We start from the raw sequence: 21,172 nt of genomic DNA, 5'->3' as shown, positions 1-21,172 counted from the left end.
TAAATATGTGTGTGTATGACAAGTGTTGACAACACAAAGCCATTCCTAGTCCAGACTAACAAGGAACTAACGTTATTATTATCATTATTATATTATTATTATTATTATTATTATTATTATTATTATTATTATTATTATTATTAAATAAACGAAATCCCTCCATACTGAACAGGCCTACGGGGACCACTGACTGTAAATTCAAGCTTTGATAAAAAAAAAATGGTTCAAGATAAAAGGACAAAAGGAGGAAGTTCCTTTTGGAACTTTTAATCACAGAACCCGCAACCAAAAACCCTGTTATCCACGAATAACTGATCTGCCTGTGTAATAATAATAATAATAATAAATAATAATAACAATAACAATAATAACAAACTATTCTATTCAAGATTAAACACAAGAGGAGCCGTTACAAAGGCACGACCGTCGCCAAATGCCTCTTGCAATGTTGTCGAACTCAGCTGGTTGTCAAAGAGACGGGCAACGCCACGTATCGTATATCAAACACTTGTTTTTTTTTTGAGGAACGCGCCTGCTGCGACAACTTACAGGTAAAATGTGTCAAACACTTTTTTAATTCATTTAAGCTGAATTTCGTTGAAATCGGGGAGATTTATGTTAAGGTAGGCCTAGTGTATGATACGCCTAGGCCTATTTTTCATAGAATTAACTTAGGCCTACGATATTACTGCCAGATAGTGAGTCTATTTTCAGTCTATTTTGGCATTTAAATTGTATTATTGACCTAAAGATGTTACTTCGTTGTTGATAGGCCTAAGTCAAGTGTCGCTTGGTAAGTTGTTGAGCCAGAGATGTCTAAAGGTGCCGAGCTTAGGCCTATTGTCATGTTGTTTCGTACATCGGTCCAGACTTGGTATTTATCAACGTTTAGGCCTTAATTATTCCAGACTTGGTATTTATCAACTTTTAAGCCTTAATAATTCCAGACTTGTTATTTATCAACGTATAGGCCTTAATGAAAGGGTAGGTCTAAGTAGCTACCTCGGCGGCGATTTCCTTCTAACTCTATTTTTTTGACAGTTTTTGGTCGCTAGTTATGGATTTACCTTCAGTTTTTGTCGCACGAATGTAATTAACCTGTAATTGACCCCAGAAGTCCATCCGACAGGGGGTTTCCGTACGCGATCTTCATGAGACAGGTAATTCTATTTATTAGCTCCGTGCCTGTTTTTACCTTTTCAACTGGTTTGTTCTACACTTTAGGGGTTCTGATACTGGCGGTGCACCTGTTTGTTGTCGGCCAAATGGAAATGTCCTGCCGCTTGTTTAGTACTGGCCCGGGGTGCCGGGTACCCATAATGCTAACAAGTTATTGCACTTGCCGGACGGGTATGAACCGTTCAGAACAGACGATATATATATATGCATTCTGTGAAGATCGCATGGAAACCCCTCTTTGTTGGATGGACTTGTGGGTTAATTACAGGTTAATTACACTCGAGCGCCAAAAAATTAAAGGTAAATTCATAATTAGCAACCAAAAAACTGTAGAAAAAGTTAAGTTAGAAGGCAGTCGCCGCCGCGGAGCTGCTATATAGTTCTACCACAAGACAGAGCACGGGTATATACGTCTGTTTGGAATGGTTCATATCCCGTCCGGAAAGTGTAATAACTTGTTAACGTATGGGTACCGCCCAACCCCCCAGGCCAGTACTAAACACTGCGAAGGGACACTCCATTTGGCCGACAACAAGCAAATGCACCGCCAGTATCAGAAGCCCTAAAAGTGTAGACAAAAACCAGTTTCCAAGGTAAAAACAGGCGCGGAGTTAATACTTAGAATTACCGGCCTATTGTCTTATTTCTTTTGTACATCTGTCCAGGAGTCTCTGTAATTTATCAATGTACAGACCTTAATGAAAGGTCTAGAGTGAGCTAAGCTCACTTGTTCTTCTTGGTATTATCGTGCTAGTAGCCCATACCCTAATTAAGCCTATTCATAGGCCTATGTCATTGTTTCTACAGGAACTCATATCATCACCTTTATGTACTGTATACTTTGTAGAACGTATGGTAAAACTGAAGACAACTACCGCGGCCTGGTTCCTGCCAATTACCGACTGGAATATTTGCTGCCTAGGACTATCACTTATTTTTTTTTTATGTTTATGTCTTTTGTTTGTTTTTATATTATTTGTCATCTTTTCTTTGTGTTTATGATATTTACTGTCTTCTGGTTGTGTTTTTACATTCATCCCCGAGGCGCTGGTACTAAACACGGCACAAACAGTGCTTGTAAACTGGTATATAGTTACTGAATGAGAGAAGCGCTGCGGTAGTCTTCAGTTTTACCCCAAAGTCCATGCTGATAAATACTCATAAATGAAAGGCTCTGGTTCGTATACCTAGGAAATACACAAATCACTTTAAAGACTTCGTTAAAAGAGATATACAGTAACCCCCCCCCTGTATTTGCGGTCTCATGATTCGCGGACTCACCTATTCGCGGATTTCTCTGTGGAACGTATATACATATTATTCGTGGAAAATTCGCCCATTAGCAGTATTTTTCACTGAGAAATATTCACTAATTACTATATTTTCATATTTTTATGAGTTAATGCACTTTTTGTGATAAAACTTTAAATACTGAGGTATAAGCAGTTTTAGAGGGGTTTTTTTCGCGTTTGAACTCTCAAAATAGGCAGTTCTCAGTGTTTTCAGAGGGTTTTAAGTATTTGCGGGTTTTAGCTATTCACGGGGGGGGGTATGCATCCCCCGCAAATACGGGGGGTTTACTGTAGTATAGTAGTACTGTGCTAAGTAAGCTCTGCAATATACTGTGATGTGAATAAAAAGCCACCACGTTACAAAATTAGACTCATACATAATCTCCTACGTTATCTGTTGTGTAGTGCCAGCAGTGATGCAAACATTCCACTCAATGTCATGCTTACATTACGGATTTTACAATAACTGATAAACATTGTGATTACTGATAGTCGTCAAGCCTAACCACTGCCTCCATTGTTATGAGTTTCAATAATGATGATTTAATAAGCCTCTCATTGCATTCCAGGGTTGTGAGGTAACATGATAAGATAGCAGTATGGCAGACAATGAGGATGAGGGTGAGTGGAGCCCATGGGAAAAGGAGGAGGCAGTAGTCGAGGAAGAAGAAGAAGAGGAACGCAGGGCACCAGGAAACGAGGAGCACCAGCCACTTATATCGTCAGGCGGTTATCTGTCAGGGGTCTGTTATGTACTGTCATTTGTTCTTATAGGAATACAAACTGTTGCCTTCTGTGTCGGAGTATTCCTCAGTACGAGCTGGAAATGGTCACTAAAACTTGATAGCAAGGCAGTCAGATGGTGGTAGGTGGTCAGTTAAGGGGGGGAACCTTCCCTCGTTAGCTATCACTAAGCAGTTTCTTCAGCTGCCATTATTGCTATATTGCTGCACTCCTGCTGGCTGCTAGGTTAAAACTTGTTTTTCTTTTCTGTATGTATGGTCATTTTTAGTATGATTCACAGATGAATCTAAGAAGAATGAACAGCAAATGTGTGAGTAAGTGTGTGGGCATTTCTTGTCATCTCTGTATATAGATCCCCTGATGCTGTTCCTTTTGCTAGGGATAGGACTTAACAGTTGGGATCCACAGATACAGAGAATAAGAAATACCTGTGCACTTGCTCACATTCTTCACACCTTTCCTATTTGTTCTTCCTAGGTGCTTCCATACACACAGAAAAAGTAAATCAAGTTTCAGCTTCGCAGTAAGGAGCAGAACATGACGGCCCCATTCGACGGGAGGTATAATAAAAGTGCTTGGTGACGGCAGGCAATTACAGGTTTACCTCCGTGCTCCAACCACCAGTTAACTACTTTTTTACGAAGTTTCAACGTCAGTTCCAGCTTGAGCTAAGGAATACTCCCACATAATGCCTTTGATTTTTATACCTAGGAAAAACAGAAATAACTGTAAAAGTATGTGAATTTCAAGTTCTCCATAAATCTTATGCTGGATGCAGTGATTACATTTAATTTTATACATCGGTCTTTAGACTGCTTTTCAGAACTAGCAGAGGTTATTGCACAAGAGATAATATTTAGTGACTATCATGTGCTTTCACTTCTACAAATCTCCACTCATTTCCATCCTCCCATCTTACAGCTCTAAGCCAAGTACGGCAGTGTGGGTCTTCCAACTCTTGTGGTGTCTATCAGCCGCCCAGTTAGCATTGTCACTTACTATTTTCCCCTGGGTGTTACGATGGATATGTCCAAGTCATCACCGTAACCCCTTTATCATTATCTCATCTGCAGATGGAACTTGTGTAATTTGCCTTTTGGTATTACAGTATTTCTCATTGTAAAAGCTACATTATCATGTCATGTTTCATGTCCCTATAACAGTACCAGTTATACCACAGAATCTCCCGGAGTTAGAAGGGATTACGTTCTGAAACCTGTCATAAGTTGAAAATATTGTTAGTCGTAAATGCATTTTATTGGATAATGTACTGCAAGTGAAGAACAGAATGGTTGTTCTGTTTGGATACCCACCATTAATGTACAAAGAAACTACTGCTTTGTATACTCAGACTGCATATCCACACAAGCATTTAGTTTTTTTTCTTTAAGACTGAATTTTCAGTTTATTGTGCTGCATTTCTTGCTTAACTACGAATGATATGCATACGGATGGTATAAAGTAATTTGAATAGAAGTATTTTACATAAAAAAGAATCTAGTTTTCATAAATATAAACAGTGCATCTGTAAGACGAATGCAGAAGTTGTGGGGTAAAAATAACTGATGTCCTTATTCTGACTTGAGGTTGGTATTGTCCATTTCAGTGTTAAGTGGAAACTGTGCTTTAAAATGTTTGTTTTCTGTCTATGGAAATATATAGTAAATATTACATTCAAATGTATTACAATAATGTAGTGCATAACGACAAAACCTGATATAAAACAAATGATTGATATCTTGACAACATTTTTTGGACAAAATTACACCGCCCATCACTTTGACATTTTGCTGTTGCCAGGTATAAATATGCAAGAGTTGTAGAAAACTGTCATAATTTTTTTTATCATCATATCTAGTACAGTATCATTATGCATTTATATATCTTTGGATTTCTCGCTATAATGTGGTTCGGATTCCACAATAAGCTGTAGGTCCCGTTGCTGAGTAACCAATTGGTTCTTAGCCACTTTAAATAAGTCTAATCCTTCAATAGCCCTAGGAGAGCTGTTAATCAGCTCAGTGGTCTGGTAAAACTAAGGTATATTTTTTTTTTTTTTGTAGGTGAGCCAAGAGAATCTAATGATGGACGACAGTGAAACCATAAGGCTAATAGGACCTAAGCCTTCCCTGCTTCCTCAGTACCTCACAGCTGCAATTGGTGATTATTTTATTTATTTGTAGTGAGAAGGTGCTGTATTTAATTACGCTTAGAATTGTTTTGCACTTAATGTAGTCACCAACAGTAGTAGATATTCCTTTGGCAAGAAATAGTTGACTGTTCAGCTTCCTGATTAATAGTGGTCATTCTTCTCATTTTGCTCCCGTAGGTGTGTAGGGCTGTCAGCTCACCTCATGCGGTGCACTGTAGGCATTACTTAAGGTTCTTTGCAGCTTCCCTTTGGCCCCTAGCTGCAACCCCTTTCATTCCTTTTACCGTACCTCTGTTCATATTCTCTTTCTTCCATCTTACTTTCCACCCTCTCCTAACAGTTGATTCATAGTGTCACTGCGAGATTTTCCTCCTTTACACCTTTCAAACCATTTTACTGTCGGTTCCCATTTCAGAGCTGAATGACCTCGTAGGTCCCAGGGCTTGGCTTTTGGCCTAAATTCTATAGTATTCTATTCTGTTCCTCTCATTTTGCATTCTCCAAATATTCATTCCAAGGAAATTGTCTCTTAAGTTTCATAGTTACAAAAAATAAAGCATTGAAAATTGCTATTGCTGTTAAATGTAGATGTATCCAAAAGAATATCTTGTCAGTTAGTATTATTTCATATGAAACTTAACTTTACAAAAACCTGTTATGTTTATGTTTTGCATGTTTGAAATTTCCAGCCTGGCTTTGCACTGTTTGCTGATTTTAGGGAAATATTTTTCAGATTTTTTTAAAATAAATGGAAATTTTTTAAGTGCAGCAAAAGACTTGGTTTTAAAAGTACTGTATAACTTTTTTAAAGTACCACTTTTGCAGGAGTGCAAGGTTTTCATGTATGGTTTTAGTTTTTTTTTATTTTATGACATGACAGATACAGTACTCATTGTGGTTCCAATGTTCTGTGTAGTTTGAACTTGCAAATGACTTTTAGTTTTTTCACTAATTCACTCTGATTCCCAAACTGTAGGGAACATTGGAAGGAAATTGTTAGCAGGGTAACACTTATAATTTATTGTTGCTCAGTAACTGTCTTTAACGTAAAAAAAAAAAGTTTAAAGAATAGCTTTACCAGTGTGACATATTGACCAATGAAATTTGGAGTATTATTATTATTATTATTATTATTATTATTATTATTATTATTATTATTATTTATTATTATTATTATTATTATTATTCAGAAGATGAACCCTGTTCATATGAAAAAAGTCCACAGGGGCCATTGACTTAAAATTCAAGCTTCCAAAGAATATGATGCTCATTAGGAAGTACGAGAAGGCAAAGGAAAATACAGAAAAAAGATCTTATTTATCAAAAAGAAAAATAAATTAATAAATAATGTATTAAAATGCAAGGAAAATAGCATTAGGGTAGTAATGCATTGCATCTTCGCTTGAACTTTTGAAGTTCCAATTGCACGACGTCCTCAGGGAGAGTATGCATGTTTCTTGTTGTCAGAACCTTTGTTGAAGGTTTTTTGATCACCCATTATCACAAAGGTGTATTATAGTCTTGGGATTAGTTAGGTTTGATGGCACATATCTTATCTTGTGGAATGCTTAACTAATGCTCCTCAGACCACCAAAAGTAAAAAAAAAAAAAAAAAAGACTGCTACAGTATTCCAAAATTTTACTTCTCACAATTATTTACAAGTTAAAGAACACTTATTATTTACTTGCAGTATTGTTGAGATTAGTAAATATAGCAGAATAAGTATAAAGTTATGGCTAAATTTTCAGTTTCATTTAGGTGCTAAAAGCTAGTTTTTAATTTTCTTGCTAATATTGAAAGTGTTTCAAAATTTATATAATGAAATGGTGTTTCCATGTTGAAAGTAAAATTGGCTTATTTAATCATCTAATCAAGGAAATTCATAGAACTACATTCCTGTACTCCTGTAAATGCTTTTGTTGCTTATTGTATTTAAAAGGGTCTCTCATATTCAAGAGAATGTCCGTTTGGTAAGATCTAGCCTTTTTCTCACAGAAACTATTTGATTAGGAAGTTGGAGACTTGGTAACAACCTCTTGTACTTATATTTAAAGATACCAGTTTATACAGTACGGTACAAGTATATTCGGTTTATTTAAAGAATTTAATCATCATTAATTTAGCAACAAAGATGCCTAGAAAATACAACAGTTTCATTTTTCACTTTTTTAGAAATAAAATGAATCATATCCTCCTGCTAATAACATTTTTAATTTACAGTAACGATAGGAGCTTTCAGCATGGGCTGCGTCATTGGGTACGCATCCCCTGCTGGACCTCTGTTGATGGCCAACTCGACAGACGGCAGACCATCTCTCACCGACGAACAGAATAATTGGTTTGGATCATCGATGGCAATCGGGGCGATATTTGGGGGCCCAGTGTGCGGCATCGGCCTCACCACCATCGGGAGGAAAGGGACCATGGTAGCATCAAGCGTACCTTTTGTGTCTGGATGGCTCATCATCGCCTTTGCTAAAAACTTCGCCATGTTGATGGTCGGACGTATCGTCACTGGTTTTTGTAGCGGGATTTCCTCAATGGTCATCACGACGTACATCGGCGAATATGCCTCTGCCAGCATAAGAGGGATTCTGGGATCAAGTTTCCAACTGATGGTTACTCTTGGGGTACTCTACGCCATGGGGATTGGCGCTTTTGTTGGCTCGTGGAAAGTCCTGGCTGGGGTGTGTGCTGTTCCTCCGGCCCTCTACTTCATTTTGTTGTTCTTTGTGAAAGAATCGCCCGTATACCTTTTAACAAAAGGCGAAGAAGATAAAGCAGCCGCATCGTTACAGTACTTTAGAGGTAAGTTGTGGGTAACATCCACTGTCGTTCATTTTATTCGCAGAGTATTGGTGATAATAATAATAATGCTTAACAAGAGTCCCAGAGTTGTGTATAAATTGTTGTCTGTTAAAAAACCAGAGTAATTTGGATACATTGTATATTGGTCAAAGTTTACAGGCAAAGACTTTCTAATACCTGTACAGTGTTCTTCATCAATATTTAGAACACTGATGAGGAATTCCATAAGGGTGTTCAAAGTCTCTGCTTGTAACCTTTAAGCAAAATTACTGTGGATTTTGAATTAACAATAATAATAATAATAATAATAATAATATTAATAATGGAGAAACAAATCCACAGTTATGTATGGGTACAAGTATATTTAGAAATAAATCTATACAGAGCTTTTGGGAATCTGTTCGATTGAAAAGGGGAATCAAACAGATTCCCGAAAGCCTTCTGTTGAGATTTATTTCTAAATATATTTGTATCCATACATAACTGTGGATTTGTTTCTCCATTTCAAGACTCATGCTGGTGAGTATTTTGTACTACTACTACTACTACTACTGCTACTGGTTAAATAATATAATAGGCAGGAGGCCCTCCCAGTTCTGTATCATTGAAATAGGTAGCCAATTCAGCTGCATTGAGTTGTCTATTTATTTTTCTGTTTGTCAAAATGACATTGATGATAATAATAATAATGCCTTGTAATTTCAGTTAGAATGATTGCATGCCATCTCATATACATCAACTAACAATCAAAAATTTCTCTGCTTTACACAGTTATCTCACTACTTTCAGGTTCAAACTACAACATCCAAACTGAGCTGGACATGATGCGAGAATCCATAGAAGAAGCAAAGCGTAACAAAGCATCTTTTCGAGACCTGTTAAAACCGTACAACTTGAAACCTCTGCTTATATCCATCGCTCTCATGTTCTTCCAGCAGTTCTCAGGCATTAATCCTGTTCTCTTCAATTTGTCTATAATATTCCAGGTAGGTTGCGCCTTTGATGTTATTTCCTGCGTGTACAGATTTAAGGGGGATGTGCCAGTATGTTTTTAAAGATGTAGTACTGTAATTCGTGCTTTTAAATATATCGTATGTACAGGGATGTTCTCCCTAGCATGTATGCATTTTTAGTTGTCCCCAAAACCCCCAAAGTGGGAAACTTGTGAACTCCTTCTGAGCCAAGAAAGATCTTTTAATGATTTTTTGATGAATAATCCTTTGATAAATAACTTAAATTATCCACATTTATTTTTGTTACTCTATAGTACAGCCTGAACAATTGATTTCTTCTGAATGCTGGCCAGAATCTGAAAAATTTAGTCAGAAAATTGAATGCAAAATATAAAGAATTCCCTATGGAATGTCCTTTCCAGGTAATGACGAGGATGACGAAGCTTTATACGAATTAAATTGCTCTTAAAGTAAAGGTTGGACTTGGTTTTCTTTTCTTTTTTTCTTAGTATTACCTCAAAAACCATACAGCACCAGATCTCTTTCTTTTGAGGTATAAATTATTCAAAAGCAAGGGTATCAGAATATGCTATAGTATTCTTTTCTTTTTGTTTTGGATATACTCAGTTGCTATTCCTTATTTATTTAGTTATTACTGTCTTGTTCTTCATGTTCTAACCTTTAGAAAGTTTTTTATTCTAATACTCTGCATTATTTACCTTCCACAAAATTGCCTCTTTATCTTATTTCTTATTTGTTTTTCCTACTCATTCATATTGATTTTCTTCTATCAGCGAAGCACTAACAAGAGGTGGCAGTAAAACTCAGTCAGCCAGCTTTGAGATACTCGGACTGTTTTTTCGAACTGATGTTATGGTTGAGGAACGTGCAGTGGTGATGATGGTAGCAGCTTTCCCATTAGTAAAGATGTATGCTTGTAACAGCATAACACTTTCAGTTAATAACAGTGCAATGCTTTTTCAACGCTTCTGTTCTCATTTTTGTATATCCTTAGCTTTGCGGCATACCTAAGATTGTAAAATCTTAAAAAGTCGTTAATGAGCATAGTTTTTAGTGTATGGGGTGTCAGGATGATGTCAGAATGCATGGGTTGTCTCTTGGTTGGAAGGGTTATGTTTAAAGGTCATCTTCTCAGCTTAATCCCTAGTTGGGGGTCACTATTTTTAATGAACAATTTGCAGGTTTTTTATCTTGTGTCCTTTTGTCGTATTGGTATGTGTCTCATGTCTTTTTGAATGTCTTCTCTATTTTCTCTTAACACTCAGAGCACTGGGAAGAAATCAGTGCTTCATCATCACAAACACTTATTGAACAGCTCAGTGTATAATTTGTTTTGGCAAATGTTTCATGAGTGAAGACCATTCCAGATTATAGTCCTCTGTATGCCAGATTCCCTCAATAAATTTATCTACATTTGTATAATAGTACTAGAAAAAAACATTGAGTGACTTGTGATCAAAGCTGATAGGCAAAAGATATCTTGTACAATAAGGGTTTTAAAAACTCTAGTTATTGTCATTTTTTTATGAATTATGTGAATAAATTTCACCTTGTGATCACAAGAATTAGGATGGTAAATGATAACAGATTTTCTCAATTGAACAGTGTTTATTTATACATTTTCTTACTATTATTAAGAGTCAACTGAAATTCACATCCCAAGTGATTGTGCAGTGGGAGTGGGCATAGAAAAACACCAATATCTTTGTTATTTCAAGGAATTTTATGTGGAAAATATATATTATTGACCATAAAGTATCACATCCCAAAAAATCTCAACATTGAAAAATTTTGTAAAAATTCACGAAAAATCATACCATTGCATACGTTTGAACCCTTATTGCGCAAATGATCTTATTCTTTGTCTGTAAGTCTGGCTTACTCATATTGAGTTTGGTGATACCCTGTGTATGCAGTATTTTCATATGGTATCATAATTTCTGTAGAAGGGAATGCATGGAAAGAAGAAATTTAGTGAGCAAAGGAAATTTTAAAGAGATTCTAGTTTTGTTTCATCAATCCCTTAAAAGACAGATTTTAAAGGATTCCTTGTACTTGTACTGTGATGTTGTCATTTCTAATCTTTCCCTTCATAAATTTAGTTGAATGTCTAGTATAATTTTTTGTACTAATTATAAATGTTGCCTTTTTGGAAAGAAACATTTTTGAGATGCTATAGATGGCAAAACCTCAGTAGTAAGGAGTTTTTTCAGTCACAGTGCTTTGTGACAAAATTGTTTCTTCTTATTTCCCATGAAGTTTTTAGATCTTTCAGAATGCGTAGGCTTTTTAAGTTTTGATGTTTTGAATTGTCATAAACTCAATGTTTTACTTTTCTCGTAATTTCCAAAAGTTTCCCCCCTTTCTCTAAATACTCATTATTGTGTTGATCTTTACATAATCACATTTCGTACTTTGGCTAACTTTTGGAAGCTTCATATAATTACTTCAAAGTTAATTAAAGACCGAACTTTTCTAAATTTACAGGTGCCGTGAAATTTACTCAAAGTATTTTGATTTTTGTAGGATGCTGGATCATCCTTGAAAGCTGCATACTGTTCCATCATAATCAGCGTTGTGCAAGTAGCAGCCACCTTATTTGCCGTCGTTGTCATGGACAAAGCTGGCCGCAAACTGTTGCTTGTTGCGTCATCGTCTGTCATGGCTCTTTCATTAGGTTTGTGTATACTGTAGGTTTATAACTTGGAATTGTATAGTGTATGATTCTCTATCACTGCTCTGCATTTGGTAACATATTTTATATACTGCAATTTTGACCTTATCTCACACCTTAATATGGAAAAGTACTGTAGCATAATCTTGAAAAAAGAAAAAGTATTTATTTGTGTAATTAGTACAGACTTTATCTCACCCTACATAATGCTTATTAAGTTAGTAACAGACCTAACTACTTTATAAGGTAGCGATAGACATAACTTTTTTTAGGGGGTGACAAACCCTGTGGATTTTTAAAGCAGTGACCAGATCTAATCACCGTTTAGGGCAGTGATAGACCAAACAGTTTCTCAGGGCAGTGACACGCATGATTGCTTTAGGGCAAAGGGAGACCTAACTAATAGCACAGGGACTGATAAATTTAAAATGTATTCAAGGTCAATGGTCATTGGCAGCCAATAGTAGTCATCAGTGGGTTTCTTATTCAGGGTCCCTGTAGGGAGGTAGTGTCATCAATGCACGTCACGTGATGCTCTGTAGGCATTACTCAAGGTTCTTTGCAGTATCCTTTTGGCCCCCTAGCTGCAACCTCTTTCATTCCTTTTCCTGTACCTCAGTTTTAATAATTGCTTCAGTGCAACTGTGAGGTTTTCCTCCTGTTGCACCTTTCAAACCTTCTTACTGTCAATTTGGCGTAAATTCTCTATATTCCATTCCTATTCAGGGACGTATACCTTGCCACTTAGCTTACTTTCTGTCGCATTCATGTCATTTGCAAAACCACCCTTTTCTTATCTTCTTTCAATACCAAGTTATTTACATTGCTGTTGACTGTATTCAGCCAGTTGTTTCCCAAGATCCTGTTTGATTACATTATTAATCATCCCTTATCACATCAGCTGTAATTTTGACTGAATATTGAAGCTTGATAATTCTTTCTTTAAAATACTAAAGAAGTTTTGTGAATACTAGAGATTTTATGGGTAATATGTAGATCCATGTAGAATTGTTAATATATTTTCCATTTTTAAATTAAAAGTCAAACCATGGACAAGAGTAAAATATATGATGAAAATGTTATCATATTTGTTAAGTAATTTTAGTTTCCACTCAGAAATTTATTTTACGTAAATATGATTGAGTTTGAGTTTGACCAGGATATGTAAGTTTGTTTTTGTAATGAAGCTTTATACATCTAATACCATGTTACTTCTCTATTTGCAGTCGTCTTGGGCGTGTTCTTTTATGAGAAGATGGTGGATGAAAGCTGGGCCGTCGGAACCTTGGGATGGTTACCTCTTGTGGCCCTTATAACTTTCATTCTTTCCTTTTCTTATGGTTATGGACCCATTCCATGGCTTATGATGAGTAAGCATACAAAAGTAGTTATGGTAGATTGTTCATTGTAATTTTTATATACTCTGTTTTAAGTGAATGAGAATTGGGAACAATATTAAATTGAAGAAAAGCATTTGTAAAGATATTAATTTTAAATTTATGAGAACCAGCTGTAGTGAGAAAAATGTAGATATGTATAAACTTTGAAGAAAGAATGGATAAGATGTCTGAAGTAGAGTGACCATGAGTAAAAAGTCAGGAGAAATAAATATTGTGTCATAAGGAAAAGAGGAAGAAATTGAAAAGTTCATAGAAAACCGCAGTTGAATACAAAGTAAAAGCCGTAGAAACAAAATTGATTTTTAGAACTGTAACCAAAAGGTACAAGTAGAGATTCAAAGAAATTATAAGAAAAAGAAGCAGAATGGCAGAATATCATAAGCTAATTTACAAATTCTTATTTGTAGTTAAAATTTGCATTTGTGGGTGAAGGCCTTTGATTTAGTAGGGCCCCCTCTAGTATAATTGTTTGATCAGCAGCCATCTAGATTAAAAGCAGATCTGTTAGGTTTGCTGAAACTGAGAATATCCAGACTATGGTTTGCAGAAAATAATAATTATGTTAACATGTTTTTTACTAGTGAAAAACAGGAAATACCACTAAAATTTATTTTCAGAATATATTGTATTATTAATTTACCAAGTATGAAACAGTCTGTAAACGGTAGATGAACATATCTAGAAATTATGTATTTCATAAGAACAGTCTTAATGAAGGAGAAATTTGTAACCAACTGTAATGTACGCTATCTTTTGATACTATGTTAAATTACTCGTGTGTTGTAGGCATAAAGTTGGGAATAATTTAAATTGTAGAGTAGTTCCTTTTATCACCAGCAAAATAAACGATAACTGTTTTTCTTGGGATTTCTGCAAAGTGACGTAGATACGAATGAAGGAACTAGGTTTGATAAGATATTAGAAAGATATTTTAACAAGACTTTTAAAACATTTTCATTGAATCATTATGTGATATCAGATGCTTATCAGATCCTTGAAGTACAGCACAGTATGACTGATGAATATATTAACCATTCAATTTTATGCCAATCAAATTATAATTTTATTTTTTCTTGCCAGGTGAGCTTTTTGCCTCTAATGTGAGAGAGGTTGCAGCCAGCGTAGCAACGCTGTGTAACTGGACCTTATCATTTATAGTAACAGTAATGTTCTTGCCACTGAAGGTGAGTGAATGTTTTCTATTTTCATGTGTAACAGATCTGTTATTTTTCATATCAAATCAAATTACTATTCAAGGATTCTTTGTGGACTATGAAGGTTACTTTCAGCTAAAGTTTAATGTGATACGTAGGCAAAATTCTGTACTGTATATATTTTATGGAAACCTGGTGCTCCACAATTTTCTTTTTCATACGGAGTACAGTGGACCCCAGCCCATTCGGAGTTCTGGATTCGCGGCTTCACCTGTTTGCGGATTTTTCTGTGGAACGTATATACACATTATTCGCGGAAAATTCGCCTATTCACAATATTTTTTATAAAGAAATGCCCACTAATTACTGTATTTTCATATTTTCGTGACTAAGTGCATTTTTTGTGATAAAACTATACAAATACTCAGGTATAAGCATTTTTAGTCTTTTTAGTGGGATGTCAAGTATTCGCGGATTTTAGATATTTGCAGGGGAGTCAACTGTACTGATTGAACATAAACATTTGGTATTAAATTTCTTATGCTAATTACATTTTTTCTCAAGTCCTCCTGAGGAAGCTCGCTCCTTAACATTTTTCCTTTCACAGAATGAAATAGGAGACCATGGGATTTACTGGGTCTTCTCTGGTATTTGTGTTCTCAATCTGATCTTCTGTGTCAGTGTTGTCCCAGAAACAAAGGGGAAAACACTGGAAGAGATAAGTGCACATTTTGGTGGCCATACAACCAACAGTTCCAGTTCAAGAAGAAGAAATGAACTCTAGGATGAAGGTTGTGTTTAGGTAATATACTTCTAAATTTACTCTACCTATAGTGGTCCATTCTTCTTCGATACAACGCATGTGATATTTTACTGAAATTTCTTTTGTGATCATATACTTATAGTTTGTGTTACCACTATACTGCCATTTACTCTGTTGTAGTCCAGCTCATAGAATGTTATCTTTGATGCTAATATTTCGCTTAATAGATAAGTTTTTCATCTTTATATGTGATACTACAGTACTGCATTATTTTTGACAGAATCAGATCTTAGAGTACTGTAGGTGGTTGTAGTAATGTAGTCGGTTTTACTATGGTTTGAGCTTTAGTAAATTTAAACTTGCCCAAATGCACTTCATAATTAGATTGTATTTCATTCAGAAAGTATCACTCCAGGTGTTTTTGCCAAATCTTCATTAAATGAGGAAGGAAAGATTCAGAATACTTTAGCATCACAATACCAATTTATATAAATCTTATAAATTTAATCTTTCATCTTCAACATCTATCCATCACCCTGATTCCTAGTGCATTACCATGGGTTGGGGGGCTGTAGATAGCAGCTACATAGAGCCAACTTATAACTTCGTTGTAAGTAGCAGTTGCTCTAACCTAATTCATATCCGGTCACTCCTAAAACATGCCTCCACACACGTAGAATTTGACGAGTCAGCATGGCTAAGCAAGGTGAAGGTTTGTCAAGCCCTTTTTCTTTTGTCAGAATCTTTAACTGTTTATTTAGTTATTAATGTTATTTGTTTATTTAGTTATTACGCATTTAAGGAACTGCCATATATTAAATAAAACCTAATGCAGTTATTAAGAATGAACCCTTCTTGCCAGCCCTGTAAGAGGTTAAGAATGTTAACTCAGTGGTCTGGTTAAATAATTTATTTATACATCTCGTCCTCAAATGTCCTTATAATGAGCCTTATCAGATTCAGAAACACTGATTATTTTGAAAGACACCATTTTAACCAAGTGGTCTGGTTAGACTTCTTTTACAAGAGTTTTCAGTCTGAGTTAGCCTGGAATTCTAAGCCTTATTTTGGAGTTACGTAGTTTCTTCCAATCTTTATGTAGCCTTTTACCTTGATGCTTATTAAATGGTTTTTACTTCCCATAATATCTATTCAAGAGCATATTTTTCTGCTTTCAAAATTTGTTATGTATATTTAATACCTGATAAATTGACATAATTCATTTTTTTTGTTAAAGGTAAAGTTACCCAGATAATTTATCTGAATTACTCGTTGTACACAAAGGTACTTCAGAATGATAGCGAAAAACCTGTTTATATAATGCTAATATTAATCATGCTTAATGGTCTGGTACAATCACATAAAGTAGAAAATGCTATTTTTTTTTTTAAAGTGACCTTTTATCCTCTTGTTACTTTTTATTAATGTTTTAACAAATTAGAGACTGGGTTATCCTTTACACCACTGTGTGATGTGGGTATTTTGTTTGTTTTTTTAATAAGCAATTTGTCTGTGCTATTGAAGTATTATTTTGTTCACATCAGTTATGGTGACAGCTTGCAGTCCTTTGCACAAGTTTGTTAATGCTGTCGTGTTTAAGAAATTCTCAGTGCTGCACTGTATAAAAAATTTGATTTGTCAGTATGACTGGTATTTTCTGTCATAGTATGTTTTCTGCACACGAATGTTTCAGCTACTGGTTCATGCAAAATACAGCAACATGCTTAGATTAGTATGCATATTGACAGGAAGTTTCATTCATTTAGTTCTGTGAAAAACTATAACTTTCTAATTCATGCAGTATACTTGCATGTCATCTGTTATTGAATCTTTACCTTGCTGATTTCTTGGTATGGAAGGCAGTTTGTGCATTGTGATATTGTTCCCAGTTTTACCCATCATTCCATGAAGTAGTTTCATCACATAATATGCTTGTGCATTCCAGTTGCATTCCGATTTCTTAAAGTATGGGAAATTTCTCTGTGAATATTCTTTGCACTTCTCTTTAGATGTGGAGCAAATATATTCGGTTGATTTTTAGGTTGTAGACAGGTTTAGTCAGGGTTGGATTTTATTCTTATTAGAAATGTCATTAGTGCCGAGTTGTCTATTTTTGGTAGTCACAACACTGAAGAGTAAATAAAAACCCTCTTACATCCAACCCCAAAGATAATTCAAGCGCTGAAGTAACTCGCCATTTATACGATGGAAGGTCAGTATGCAGGTTGTATTATGAAGGCATGGTGCTGTTTGTATGTGACTTTAATTATGGACCACAATATACAGAATATTTTGCCTACCTGAATATGAGCAAGCTAAATTTCCAACACTCTGAATATAAAAATCCAACTTCATGAAATGTATACTGATAAAGAAATATAATGAATAAATTTAGAAACTTTAGTTGATGCTAATGTAGAGAAAAACCACAAAAATTTAATGTGTAACAGCTTGCAAGACCCTCTTCATAAATTGTCATTAGATACATATCTAAATATAGATCAGGTATTATAAGAAAAGTTAATGTAAAAAAACTGTGATTAGATCAATAAGTTTAGAATACCTCAGCTTACCTCCTTCCAACAGTCGTAACCTTCAAAAAATATTGTGTGTATTTATTTTGTTTCACAACATTCCACAGTAAGTTAACATTTTAATACATCAATTTTCAACCTAATATTGAAATGGACAACACTAAGCTTAAGTCAGAATCAACCATGGTGGATGTCAATTGTTGTTACATATCATTTTTGCATTCCCTTTACAGATAAATACCTTACCTTCCAGTGACTTAGCATGTGTGTTGAGTGATTTTTACTATTTTGATTTTAGACGATTTCTGTATTTTTACGCATTTTATAAAACTGCCTTTAAAGCAAAAGACACCAGAAAAGGAAACGCTGTAACAGGAGGTACAGTATTGCTGTACAGTATAATACATATTGGGTTGATTATAGCCATCTTCCTTGGTTCTGTGTTTTCACTTTAAGGTTTGATGTAATCAAGTTCTTTAGTTGGTTTTCATATTTACTCCTCATTTTTTGAGAGAAATAAAATTCATAGATTTAATCGTCACTTCGAGTAACAGCAGGTGATTTCATCGAATGTGTTTTGCACTGCTTCTTGTTCATTTATATCATGTGATATGCTTTAAATAGACAAAGTGTGTGTGTCACAGTTAAACAATTTTATGTTAGTGAAGAGCAGATGGAAATTAGTTATTAGTGCCTCTTTATATTGTATTGCAGTTTCATGTTGCACCTTTTTCTCTTTTTGCATGTGTTATGAAAGCTAAGTGCATCATTAAAATAATTAATCTTTGTTATTGTAATTGGTACTTTTACACATCAGATTTTGAAGTGAAAAATTGTTGGTTGTTATATGTAATTTAAACATTAAGATATATTTTAGAAAAAATTATTATATATATTATCAGAGTCTTAAATAATGAAACGAAGCTGAATTTTATATTATACATTGTATTAATTATATTAAATTCGTGTCTCTTGTTATTGTTATTTTCATCACTTGCCAAATTACATCTGTAAATTGTCTTCGTCATTGAGTTTGGACTGTTGTGAAACTGGTGAAAAGATGCTTGGGAGCAAGACACAGAACTTCATTATATACAAATCCTAGTAATATTATATGTGTAAAGTATTGCAAGACACTCCATATGGGGTACCTTGTATAGTGTGCCCACAATGGGGGATTTTAGATGACTCTAAAGTTCCTTGCAAAGTAACTTTCAATCCTTATAGGTGCACTACCTTCTGCCTTTTACCTTTTGGATATGATTATTTTTATATCTCTCCAATGCATGCCCACCTTCTGTACCTGTACATTGCTCCAGCTTTCATCTCATTTGATTCTGACTGAGAAGGCCCCTCAGCTGACGCAGAGTGAGGAGACATGACAGGCCAACCTTGCATCTGTCCTGAGGACTGTGATGAATACCAAGACCAAGCTGCAGATACCAAGTCATGATCTAAAAACATCAAGTGGGACCAAAAGTGGTCGCCTCCTCATTTTCTGGTATAGAGCAGGAAGCAGAATCAGCCAGGCTGGCCTACTTGCCAAACTAAGTGGACAAGTTGCCTGTCCCATGCAGGGCAGTATGAACAGTGTAGAGGAAGAGCCAGGGTAGGTCCTCCTCTCATGAGAAGACAGAGTGATAGGTCATGAGCAATCTTGTGAACTAATCTACTCACTGCACCTACAATCACCTGTCCCCAGGAAGAGGTGCATGAATCACCATCACTCTAAGCGGAAGAGTGATGTCACAAAGACCTCAGCTTCTAACAAGAGGGCTGCCTTCCAGGTTTCCTCCCTATGCTTCTGCCATTCTGGTGTCAGGAAAGATGAGGAAGAAGGTATAAAGGAAGAGGAGGGTAAAACACCTCAGCCCCTTACAATTTCAAGCTTCTCCAGGTTCTTAAAATTATAAAGACTGCTCAAGACCAGCAGAAGCAAGAGACAGGTCACTGCACCAGGGCTTAATGTTTAAAAAAATGTTAGCTCATGTCCTAAAAACTGAACATACATATATTTGATTAGTGCATAATCCCCTCTCCACCCAAGCTAGGACCAAGAAAAACCAGGGAATGGGTGCTCTTGGCTCAACAAATAGACTTATGGGCTCTGCCAAACCCCTCAGCTTGATCTTATGGGGATGGAAAGGTTATTTTTGCCAGAAAAACCTGAACTCAGGACCACCACACTGTCAAGTATTTTTAAGTAGTTTAACCAGACAACTGAGCTGATTCATAAAGCTCTCTTGGGACTGGCCAACCACACTGTCAAGTCCAAGTAAAGCCAACTGAGCTGCCGCAACATAGCCCACCAAGGATGAAGTTAAGGCAGGCATCCTCAAAGGGACAAGAGAAGCAATGAGAGTTACAGGGGCAGCAACAGCAGCAGCAGTGGTCTGGCGTAGAGAGGCTACTGCCAAAGCAAAAGGTTCTACCACATCCTAAGTAGGCAAAGAGCTCTTGGTCATAACCAAGTGCTCAAGGAAGGTATACAGGGAAGGATCTCCCAGAATACCAGTTCCTTCAACAGCATCTTAGTCTCCTGGGAATGCCTCTGAGGATCACAGTAAGAGCAGGAGAAACACGAACAGAAGAAAGAAAGGGAGTTGCAGAACTGCCATTGCACCCACCAGAATTCCATTCATTCGACACATGTTCCTTGGGCTTAGCAAAGGGAGAACAGAAAGTCTTGAGAAAACACTAACAACACCATCCTTGACTTCATCTGCTTTGACTTTTACTTCTGTTGAGCACATGACAGAGCAAGTGGATGAGCCCATCATCAGGAGATTCTTCTGTTGCAAACTCATTACTCATGAAAGAGCACCCCACTGGTTTTTCTCGGGACTGGACTGGGCCTCTGGCAGCTACATGTTATCCATTTAGTCCTCCATCTAAATGGTAGTTTTGGATATTTTATGATTAATGAGTTTGCAGTAGCGAAACTCTATTTTTACAGCACAACTAGTTTTTATATAAACCCATTAATCATGAACTTTAGTGCCCTCGTCTCTTGCCCTTTCCCTTCAGATGGAGATTGCACCAAGGAATGAATATTAGTAGCATATTTGTATTGATTTGGGAGTTGGCTAAACATATCTGCTGGAACCATTTTCTTTTATGTACTTTGCTTCATACACCTGGGTGTATTCTGCAAATTTGAAGGCTTTTTTTTTATAATAGTAATGGGTTTGTATATATGTAAACTATTTTTATTTTAACAACATATTAGGCTATTAGGTTTACTTACTCTATGCATTACAACTTTTCTGGAACATGTCATTAACTGGAGTGAGCCTGCCAACTGTACACTTTTTCTAGTATTAAAACCAGGCATTGTGATGGATGAAGAAGGTATACTGTAAACATTAACATGAATCTCCTTCCTTTAGCAACTGTAGTCCATCACTATCATGATTTTAAAATCTGACAAGTGTATCAAATATTAAAGAACGAAAAACAATGATAAATTTTTTTAACAGGAGATCAGTATACACACA

General features: G+C 35.8%; 1 protein-coding gene across 2 annotated transcripts; it reads left to right on the top strand.

Annotated features, from left to right (window-relative positions):
* The first annotated feature begins 389 nt into the window (after nucleotides 1-389).
* Nucleotides 390-18,653, top strand: LOC136841449 (facilitated trehalose transporter Tret1-like). Of its 2 annotated transcripts, XR_010853953.1 has the most exons (10): nucleotides 390-551; nucleotides 3,041-3,214; nucleotides 5,279-5,375; nucleotides 7,589-8,176; nucleotides 8,966-9,162; nucleotides 11,677-11,827; nucleotides 13,051-13,194; nucleotides 14,305-14,408; nucleotides 14,986-18,053; nucleotides 18,156-18,653. XR_010853953.1 is itself a non-coding variant. In XM_067108392.1 (9 exons), the coding sequence occupies exons 2-9, from the start codon at nucleotides 3,071-3,073 to the stop codon at nucleotides 15,160-15,162; spliced, it is 1,602 nt and encodes a 533-aa protein (XP_066964493.1). In that variant the 5' UTR covers nucleotides 390-551; nucleotides 3,041-3,070; the 3' UTR covers nucleotides 15,163-18,653. The 2 variants fall into 2 exon arrangements, 1 of the variants encoding a protein (XP_066964493.1); XM_067108392.1 differs by having other exon boundaries at nucleotides 14,986-18,653.
* Nucleotides 18,654-21,172: the final 2,519 nt, after the last annotated feature.

Source organism: Macrobrachium rosenbergii, chromosome 9 (genome assembly GCF_040412425.1).
Source record: "Macrobrachium rosenbergii isolate ZJJX-2024 chromosome 9, ASM4041242v1, whole genome shotgun sequence".
Classification (NCBI taxonomy): domain Eukaryota; kingdom Metazoa; phylum Arthropoda; class Malacostraca; order Decapoda; family Palaemonidae; genus Macrobrachium; species Macrobrachium rosenbergii.
Note: the sequence above shows the minus strand (reverse complement) of the source record. Positions and strands in the feature narration are given on the sequence as shown.